The sequence below is a fragment of the Odontesthes bonariensis genome, chromosome 24 (genome assembly GCF_027942865.1).
Source record: "Odontesthes bonariensis isolate fOdoBon6 chromosome 24, fOdoBon6.hap1, whole genome shotgun sequence".
Classification (NCBI taxonomy): domain Eukaryota; kingdom Metazoa; phylum Chordata; class Actinopteri; order Atheriniformes; family Atherinopsidae; genus Odontesthes; species Odontesthes bonariensis.
This window is the reverse complement of record NC_134529.1, coordinates 29,071,171-29,081,856: the sequence shown is the minus strand read 5'-3', so window position 1 is coordinate 29,081,856 and position 10,686 is coordinate 29,071,171. Positions and strand designations below refer to the sequence as shown.

Here is a 10,686-nt window from a genome sequence, read left to right as displayed (position 1 = left end):
TAGGCGCCTGGACAAACTGGTGAAAAAGGCTGGTTCTGTTGTAGGCAGAAGGCTGGACCCTCTCTGTGCTGTGGTGGAGAAACGGATGAGGAGGAAATTAGATTCTGTTTTGGAGAACAATAAACATCCTCTCCACAGCATGCTGCAGGACAGAGGAGCAGCTGCAGTGAGAGGCTGCAGGACTGAGAGCTTCAGGAGGGCCTTTGTCCCCACAGCCAGAAGGCTTTTTAACAGTGATGCTGACGTGTTCTTCTCAAATTTATTTATTTAGTCATTTATTATTATTATTATTAGTAGTAGAAGTAATAGTATTTATTATTATTATTATTATTATTGTTGTTGTTCATATACAGTCGTTGTAAATATTTATGTTTTTTTTAGCTACTTGACTTATTTAAATTTCCCCCATTGGGGGATGAATAAAGTATTTTTCTATTCTATTCTATTATATATATATCTATATAGATAGATATAGATAGATATATTTTTCTCTTTCTTTCTCCATCTTGTTTAAGCATTCTGGCAAACTTCACACCAAAAAACAAACAAACACGTTAACCAGATGATAGTGATTGCTGACTCTGAAGGACATTTCTTCCAAAAGCAGCAGTTTCCTGCCAACACATAAGACGACATGATGTATCTTCGCAATTACCCATATCACCTTCTCACTAATTTAACAGTGGCAGTGTTAGGGAGTAGTTGTGTTGAACTGCAGCACTCCTTTTGAGTGGTTCAACATTTTACAATAAGTCATCTGACAAATGTTTACATGTTTAATTTAACATTTTTATTAACAACACACTATGATACAGAAAGTATTTGCACAGAAATAAACCAATTTTGCTCATGATCATGTAAAACAACGTTTTTGTTATTCACTACGGCTTTTTGCATCATTGTTGGGCAAACTAGGTGAAAGAGCTGCAGGGGGAAAAAAGTGCACACTTAAAGAAAATAAAAACAAGCTCAAGCCTTAAAGCTGCCGTCGGCAGGTTTTCAAAATTCTGAGTCTAAAGTCGGAAAATTCGAACTGATACAACTTTCAGGTCCCTCCCCCTCTGTGGACGAGGTTGTGCACGTGAGTTCACGCCAGTGTGCGCGCACACAAGCTGGGGCAGACTCACGCTCAGCATGGAAGACGTGGTTGGTGACTGTTCAGCTCAGATAATAGATAAATAATAAACCCATCGTGATTGGTTAAAAACAGCCGGGAGCGCTCGATTTTTGCGAGCACGATTACAGGCTTTAGAGGGAGCTACAGAATTCGGGATTTTTCCTAAACAGCCTATTTAATATTCTACTTTCAGAATCCCATGACAGTTCAAGCTAATATGACTTAAAAAAAAGTTGCCGACGGCAGCTTTAAATTCCTTGAGGTTTTCTGACATGGTGACAGTCAAGCCTAGAAGATATGATAAGTTTAGTCTGCTCTTCAGACTGGTAACTTTGTTGATAATTAAAGGAGCATACCTTTTAACAAATTACTTAAAGAATATTTTAATTTTATTGTCAAATAAAAGATAATGAACAAACAGACAAGTAACATAACAGTCGACTATGATATCATAGCATCTGGATTGCACATGCAGTTGGGTTCAAGCACACAATATGATGGAGACAAATTGTTTTTTGTTGTTTATCAGATGTCATTTCGTCATCTAAAAGGTATTTTATCTTTAATAACTCATTACACTCAATGCCTATCTTAACAGCATGGATATCTTTGCTTGATAGACTGAAAAATAACCTCTTTAGTTAATCTCACAGCTCAGAGGGTTTTTACCCACAGGTAAAACACTGGCAGGTGAATTAATCTGCAATACCAAGTGCTTTGAACTTAATCTTCAAACCAAACCATCAAGCAAGTTTGTTGTATTCTGGCAAATGTCAAGACAAACCTATTTTGTATTTGGTAAAATTGTTTTCGATTATTAAATTCATCCATCCATTATCTATACCACTGAATCCGTTGGTCGAGTCGTGGGGGGGCTGGAGCCTATCCCAGCAGTCAATGGGCGAGAGGCGGAGTACACCCTGGACAGGCCGCCAGTCCATCGCAGGGCCACACAGAGACAAACAACCACACACGCTCACTCCTAAGAACAATTTAAAGTCACCAATGAACCTAACATGCATGTTTTTGGACAGTGGGAGGAAGCCGGAGTACCCGGAGAGAACCCACGCATACACGGGGAGAACATGCAAACTCCACACAGAAAGGCCCCATCTGGGAGTTGAACCTGGAACCTTCTTGCTGTGAGGCGACAGTGCTAACCACCACACCACCGTGCAGCTAGTTATTAAATTCAAGGAAAGTTTTATCCATGTCTTGTGAGATATCTAAAAAAAAAAACATATCAAGGAATATCATTGGCGGGACCACAATTTTATTATGGCCAATTAAATGTTCTGCCAGTGATTTGGTAAAACTTCTGATTGAAGGGGTGGAAGAACTTCTGTAGTTTAGCCACTGCAAATGGGTCCACCTCAGGATGGATGCGGCCCTTGCTGCCGGCCAGGCACTTACTAAAGACAATGTTAAATCGCAGACAGTAAAATCCCCTGGTGGCGTTGAAGTACAGGTTATATTGGCTGATCCGGGAGGGGAGGTTAAGGAAGTGCTCGACAAGCTGCAGCTCCGGCAGCGGGTCAGTAATGAGGCGATCTCCGTCCACAATGTGGAACTGCTCCACAGGAAAATACTTCAGCCAACGTTCCAGGTGTTTGGTGTAGATGCTGGTCCGGACAGCTTTATACTTTGTGTTCACTTCACAAGTGTTGGTATCAATGGCCAGTTTCTCAAACTTGTGATAGGTCTTGTTTTTACGTTCTTTTCCCTCCAGCACTTGGGTGTAGTCAGACACAGCTCTGGTGGTGGGCTCTCTGACAATGATCAACAGCTTGATGGAGGAGTTCATCTTGAAGATGCGTTCAGGAACCTCCTCAGTAATGAAGTAAGCAGGGCTCTTCTCAATGGTGATCTGATGAGGGAATGAGAAAGGCATTTTCCCTCTGTACCATTCAATGCCCCGGGCAAAATTTTTGTCATTATCGAAGAAGTGGATCTCCTGCGAGGCCTTGACCACTGCTGGATGCAGGTTGAGCATTTCCAGTAGGGCACGGGTCCCCCCTTTGCGCACCCCGATGATGATGGCTCGAGGCAGCTGTTGGACCAGATTGTGCCTGTGGATTTGCTCTTTGGTGGCATTGCCATTACGTAATTCATGAAGCAGCCCACGCTTAAATTGAAGAGTTCGGAGAGGGATTTCCACTGGCTCAGAAGAGGGATATCTGGTCTCCATTGGGTATATGGGCTGTAGCCTGAAACAGAGAAGGAAAAAAGGACAGTTTTGATCTAAACAAATTCAATAGAACTTCTTAATTATGAAATCAATACTGATTAAACTATTATCGTCTCAAAACAAAACAGAATGCCTGTAAAAAGAATATTCCAGCTGTCGAAGAGGTGGATGACATTAAAAGATCCCTGTAATGCAGATGGAGGGGGTTTGTGTTGTTCAAGAACAGCAAAAAACAATAATGAGCTTGGTGGAGGAAGTTAAAGCCCTGAGGCTACAAATCAACACTTGACTCTCTTGTTGACAGCACTATAGTTTCAATGCGTACAGCACTGGACAATGTTGCCCCTCTGAAAAGGAAGGTAATCAGGAATCAGAAGGGGTTGAGGGAAATATTGGCGAAAGGAATTCTTGCTCCATCTTTCTTAGAACAGTTGTGGGAAAAGAAATCTGCGACATTTAAAAAAAAATGCAAGAATGAAACATCAGCTGACTGGAATGATATTGATGTGACAAGCTTATTGAAGAAATTGGAAAACCACTAACTTATATCTGTAACTTGTCTTTTCAAACGAGATGAAAAGAACAAAAGTAATACCTTTACATAAAGCGGGTGAAAAGCACAGTGTGTGGTTGTTTGTCTGGTTTGTCTCTGTGTGGCCCTGTGATGGACTGGCAACCTGTCCAGGGTGTACCCTGCCTCTCGCCCATTGACCGCTGGGATAGGCTCAGCGGGTATCGAAAATGGATGGATGGAGGTATAAATGAGAGGGTTTTGACTGAAATGGGTAATGAGCTACTTAAGAAAGGGGCAGATATTTGTAGAAATAGGTGAATACAAATCAAACTGCAAGGACATACAGTATGTTGTGGTGTCCCGTTTGGTCCAAAATTGTTCATATAATACATAAATGACTAATGTAAGATACATACTGAAATTTATATTATTTGAAGATGACTTCTGCTCTGATGAGAGTTCACAGCAGCTTTTAGAGATAATCACAACACCAATGAACAGGTTGAAACAGTGATTTGATTTGAACAAATTGTGATTAAATTTAAGCAAAACAAAAATGATATGGTTTGGAAAAGGAAAACTAATTAATCAAGTGCAAGTAATGGTCAATAATAAGTGTATAGAAAGGGTGTATGAGTACAAATTTGTGTGTGACGTTGGATCATAAAACTGCTGGAAGGCTCATGTTAAGACAGCAAAAATAGCAAAGAGTATTGCAGTGTTGGGAAAAACCAGGTACATCTTGACCTAGAAAACATTGTTTATTTCATACTGTTTAATGGTATCACTGTACTTGAATTGCTGTGTGGAGATATGGCATAACACATAAAGCACACTACATCCACTATGCACATTACAAAAAAAGAGCAATATGGATAGTTTATAAGGTGAAGCACACAAACTCCCTATTTTTCAAGTCAAATCTGCTGAAATATATGGATTTGGTCAAATGTTAAACTGGTCAAATGATGTACAATGCAATGCACAAATTATATATAAAAAAAAAGATTCACAGAACCTGAAGGAGGTTATGACCTGAGGGGAGAGTTGAATTTTAAAAAACAACAACAAAGTAGAAACAACAACGACGAGCATGTACATAGCTGATAAATATAAACCAGTTTAAGAATTATTATAAAAAAAAAAAAAAACACTTATAAAGCAGTATTTGGATCAGGTTTGATGTTAAATATTTTGAGTTGTGAAGGCATGAATATTTGGATTGCATGTTTTGGGGTGGAGGACAGGGACAGGGCGAGGCTGAGCGGTTCCGGCTAGATATAGTCGGACTTACCTCAACGCATGGCTTGGGCTCCGGAACCAGCCTCCTCGAGAGGGGTTGGACTCTCTTCCACTCTGGAGTTGCCCGCGGTGAGAGATGTAGAGCAGGTGTGGGCATACTTATTGCCCCCCGGCTGTGCGCCTGTACATTGGGGTTCACCCCGGTAGACGAGAGGGTAGCCTCCCTCCGCCTTAGGGTGGGGGGACGGGTCCTTACTGTTGTTTGTGCTTATGCACCGAACGGCAGTTCAGAGTACCCACCCTTTTTGGAGTCCCTGGAGGAGGCACTAGAGAGTGCTCCTCCGGGAGACTCCCTCGTCCTGCTGGGGGACTTCAATGCTCACGTGGGCAATGACAGTGAGACCTGGAGGGGCGTGATTGGGATGAACGGCCCCCCCTATCTGAATCAGAGTGGTGTTCTGTTATTGGACTTCTGTGCTCGTCACGGACTGTCCATAACGAACACCATGTTCAGGCATAAGGGTGTCCATATGTGCACTTGGCACCAGGACACCCTAGGCCGCAGCTCGATGATGGACTTTGTGGTCGTATCGTCGGACTTGCGGCCGTATGTCCTGGACACTCGGGTGAAGAGAGGGGCGGAGCTGTCAACTGATCACCACCTGGTGGTGAGTTGGCTCCGCTGGTGGGGGAGGAAGCCGGTCAGACCTGGCAGGCCCAAACGTATTGTGAGGGTCTGTTGGGAACGGCTGGCGGAATCCCCTGTAAGGAGGAGTTTCAACTCCCACCTCCGGCAGAGCTTCAACCATGTCCCGGGGGAGGTGGGGGACATTGAGCCCGAATGGGCCATGTTCCGTGCCTCCATCGTTGAGGCGCCCGACCGGAGCTGTGGCCGTAAGGTGGTCGGTGCCTGTCGTGGCGGCAACCCCCGAACCCGCTGGTGGACGCCAGTGGTGAGGGAGGCCGTCAAGCTGAAGAAGGAGTCCTATCGGGCCTTTTTGGCCAGTGGGTACCGACAGGCCAAGCGGAACGCAGCCTCGGCGGTTGCTGAGGCAAAAACTCGGGCTTGGGAGGAGTTCAGGGAGGCCATGGAGAACGACTTCCGGACGGCCTCGAGGAGATTCTGGTCCACCATCCGGCGGCTCAGCAGAGTTGGGGAGCTTGGACGTGGGGCCTCCCATTTCTGGGGCTGAGGTTGCCGAGGTGGTCAAAAAACTCCTCGGTGGCAAGGCCCTGGGGGTGGATGAGGTCCGTTCTGAGTTCCTCAAGGTTCTGGATGTTGTAGGGCTGTCTTGGTTGACACGCCTCTGCAGCATCGCGTGGACATCAGGGGCAGTGCCTCTGGACTGGCAGATCGGGGTGGTGGTCCCCCTCTTCAAAAAGGGGGACCGGAGGGTGTGTTCCAACTATAGGGGGATCACACTCCTCAGCCTCCCTGGTAAGGTCTTTTCGGGGGTACTGGAGAGGAGGATCCGCCGGATAGTCGAATCTCGGATTCAGGAGGTGCAGTGTGGTTTTCGTCCTGGCCGTGGAACAGTGGACCAGCTCTACACCCCTGCAGGATCCTGTAGGGTGCATGGGAGTTCGCCCAACCGGTCTACATGTGTTTTGTGGACTTGGAGAAGGCGTTCGACCGTTTCCCTTGGGGACTCTTGTGGGGGGTGCTCCGGGAGTATGGAGTTCCGGACTCCTTGATATGGGCTGTTCGGTCTCTGTATGACCGGTGTCAGAGTTTGGTCTGCATTGCCGGCAGTAAGTCGGACATGTTTCCTGTGAGGGTTGGACTCCGTCAGGGCTGCCCTTTGTCACCGATTCTGTTCATAATTTTTATGGACAGAATTTCTAGGCGCAGCCAGGGCGTTGAGGGGGTCCGTTTTGGCGACCTCAGAATCGGGTCTGTGCTTTTTGCGGACGATGCGGTTCTGTTGGCGTCGTCGGGCCGTGACCTTCAGCTCTCACTGGAGTGGTTCGCAGCCGAGTGTGAAGTGGCTGGGATGAGAATCAGCACCTTCAGATCTGAGACCATGGTCCTCGGCCAGAAAAGGGTGGAATGCTCTCTCCGGGTCGGGAATGAGATCCTTCCCCAAGTGGAGGAGTTCAAGTATCTCGGGGTCTTGTTCACGAGTGAGGGACGAATGGAGCAGGACATTGACAGGCGGATCGGTGCGGCGTCTGCAGTGATGCGGGCTCTGCACCGGCCTGTTGTGGTGAAGAAGGAGCTGAGCCAGAAGGCGAAGCGCTCGATTTACCGGTCAATCTATGTTCCTACCTTCACCTATGGTCACGAGCTGTGGGTAGTGACCGAAAGAACGAGAATACAAGCGGCCGAAATGAGTTTCCTCTGCAGGGTGTCTGGGTTCTCCCTTAGAGATAGGGTGAGAAGCTCGGTCATCCGGGAGGGGCTTGGAGTAGAACCGCTGCTCCTCCGCATCGAGGGGAGTCAGATGAGGTGGCTCGGGGATCTGGTTAGGGTGCCTCCCGGGCCCGTCCCACTGGGAGGAGGCCCCGGGGAAGACCCAGGACACGTTGGAGAGACTATGTTTCTCGGCTGGCCTGGGAACGCCTCGGGGTTCCCCAGAAGAGCTGGAGGAAGTGGCCGGGGACAGGGACGTCTGGGTCTCTTTGCTGAAGCTGCTGCCCCCGTGACCCGATCCCTGGACTAGTGGAAGATAATGGATGGACAGGGTCATTGAATATAGTGAAATAAGCCATTTTTTGAAAAGTTGTAAATAGGTATAGATCAATGTATAAATATATGCATATGAAAACAGGTTAATATATATTAACAAGGTAGATTTATTAAACAAAAACAAAGTGTCAACATAAAACACTGGTGGACGCCCAGACTGCAGACGGCGTGACAGGAACAGGCGGTGGTCTGGCGGACGCCCAGACCCCCGACGACGTGGCAGCAGGCGGTGGTCCGGCAGACGCCCGGACCCCCCGGCGACATGGCAGCAGGCGGTGGTCCGGTTGGCACCCAGACTTCCGTCTGCGTGACGGGAGGAGGAGCCGGGGACCGTCCCACGGTCGGCCGGACATCCGGCGGGAGGGGAGCCCCCCCTTCAAGGGATGGATCCCAGACATCCAACGTCTGGGGGTGGGAGGGAGGGGCCTGAAGAGGTGAGTCCATGGGCCGGGGCCCCATGGGCTCTGAGGCTTTGTCGGCCCCTGTAGCCTCTTGTCAGGCTCGGGGTCAGGCCCTGCGGCCTCTTGGTCAGGCTCGGGGTCAGGCCCTGCGGCCTCTTGGTCAGGCTCGGGGTCAGGCCCTGCGGCCTCTGTGGCTGGGGCCAGCTCGGGGTGCTGGGTCTCTGGACACTGTGGCTGGGGGTGCTGGAATGAAAAACTGGAGAGGTGAGGGAGGTTGTGAGTCGTGCAGCTACCTGTTCTGGCTCCAAGCCAAAAATGTCCAATGAAGCAGCGCGGTGAACAGTCCTGGCATGATCCCAAGCGCCCTCCAGGTTATCATGCCACCCCCGGAGCCCCCGCCTCACCGACAGGAACGCCAGTAGCTTACCAGCCACCCAAAGTCTCTCCGATGCGGAGCCCCGCTCAATACTTAAAAACAACTCTTCGTAGAGATCCCAGAATTTGTCCGAGTCCGCCGCGTCCATTTTATGGGCGGATCTTTCTGTCAGGTTGGTGTGTGGGGAAGGGAGGACACGGATGCAGACTTTCCAAAAACAAGGTAGATTTATTAAACAAAAACAAAGTGTCAACATAAAACACGGCTGAACCGGAGAAAAACGTAGCTATAACCAAAACAAACAAACGGACATGGCATGGAATAAATAAATACTTAGCTTCGTGATATCAAGGAACATGGAGTGAGCAGGAATCGTGCATGGATGGCAAACGTGACCATCAACAAAGATCCGGCCAACTGACAGGGGAGGCAGGAAACTAAATAGGGAGTGAGAGTGATTGGAGAGTGAGTGCAGCTGAGGGAAAAAACACAGGTGAAGTGAGTGAACCTAATTAACAAAGTGCAGGGAAACTAAGGCATGACTAAAAACTAAACATGGACTGAGAAACAAAAGCATAACCTAAAACATGAAAACTAAAAACGAGTCCCTGGGCGTGACATGTATAGATATTCATATATACATATTCATAGATATGTATATATGAATAGATTGCGCATATGTGTGCATTAGATAAAGAGATATTTTGTTTATATTATATTAACTCTTTCGGTGCCATTGACGTCTATAGACGTCAATTTAAAAAAAAACGCTGACTGCCAAAGACGTCTATAGACGTCAATTGCGTTTTTTAACGGAGCGGGCTGGGGGACAATCTAGCGGAGTTCGTCACTAAATCTTAGGCTTGTAAACGCTAAACAGAGAATATACTGGCAAAATTACCCGCAAGGTGGCAGCAGTGCCACTTTGCACAAAAAAAGAAAAAGCGTGTTTTCTCCGTTTTTTGGGTCAAACAGCTGTTTTTGGTGAAACCAACCTATGTTCTACTGTCTATTACTAAAGGACTGAACATGGTAGAAACAAACTTTTTTTCCTGATGAAAGAAGAGAGTCTACTCTTTCGTTTGGTAATTTCGGTGTGTACATAGTCATAAGACACACTTTTCTGTGGGTCTTGGAAAATCAGTCAAAATACTGTAAAACACTTGGCAGTATGGGTGTCTCTGAACTGAAAATGGCTGGCAGCCAATGAGTTAATATGATGGCTTTTTTTAAATATCATGTTCAAAATAAAGAATTCATTCATCATTAAGTCAGTGCTCAGAAAAATGTGAAATTGTGCATTGCCCATTCAGCATCAATATCAGTTCACATCCAAGTTGTAAAAGCAATCTGATTACATTAGATATTTTCAATATCATTTGTTAACAGATTTTCAGGGCCTCCGACCATCCCCCTCAACACCTCTGCCTTCATTGTGGCACAATCTTCGAACAATGTTTCCTAGCCACTTTTCCATTGTAGTGGCCTGTGCTGTACCACTTCTTCCCTTCCTCACCAGAAGTTAATGATACTACTGAGTCTCTCAGCTCTACACTAAGCTCATATCTGGATAGCCTTTGGCCTTTATCCCCCAGGCCTGGTTGATCTAACCTGCCTTACCCGTGGGTGACCAATTCACTTCAAAAGCTATGTGTCCATCTAAGAGTAGCTGAGAGAAAATTGCCCAAATTTGGGAACTGAGCTGATCTCATGGGATAATCAATCACTCCTATTCTCCTTCACATCCAGCATCAGATCAGCACTGCTACCCATACTCAAAGGCTATTTTCCCCTTCCAAAGCATTACTCAATCCTCTTCCAACCACAAACCTCTCCGCTGACAACTTTGCCAAATTCTTTACAGAGAAGGCCATGACAATCAGCAGTCAATTCTTTGAATGATTCAGTGACCATCACCCTTCCCTGGTTACTGACACACCACCATCCAAGCCAGCGCTTCCTCTGAGCATAGGGCAAAAACCTTCTGCTACATGTAGCACTCCTACCACAGGCCCTCTGTCTTCCCCTGTTAGCAATACTTCATTTTCAGAATTCATTCCCCTCACTAAGAGAGAGGCAACAAAATGCCTGCCATGGTAACTGAAACCTGAAACCCATTAACAGATCCACATTTTCAGAACTTACCTGCAGTCCTGCAG

The 10,686-nt window shown here is 46.7% G+C and overlaps 1 protein-coding gene across 1 annotated transcript in view; it reads right to left on the bottom strand.

Moving 5' to 3' along the window:
* Nucleotides 1–808: 808 nt before the first annotated feature.
* Nucleotides 809–10,686, bottom strand: part of LOC142375062 (heparan sulfate glucosamine 3-O-sulfotransferase 5) — a 94,458-nt gene continuing 84,580 nt past the window's right edge. Inside the window, exon 4 of the mRNA XM_075458981.1 lies at nucleotides 809–3,324. Within this exon, the coding sequence (XP_075315096.1) occupies nucleotides 2,394–3,324 (931 nt within the window). The 3' untranslated portion in view covers nucleotides 809–2,393. The remainder of the gene's footprint in view (nucleotides 3,325–10,686) is intronic.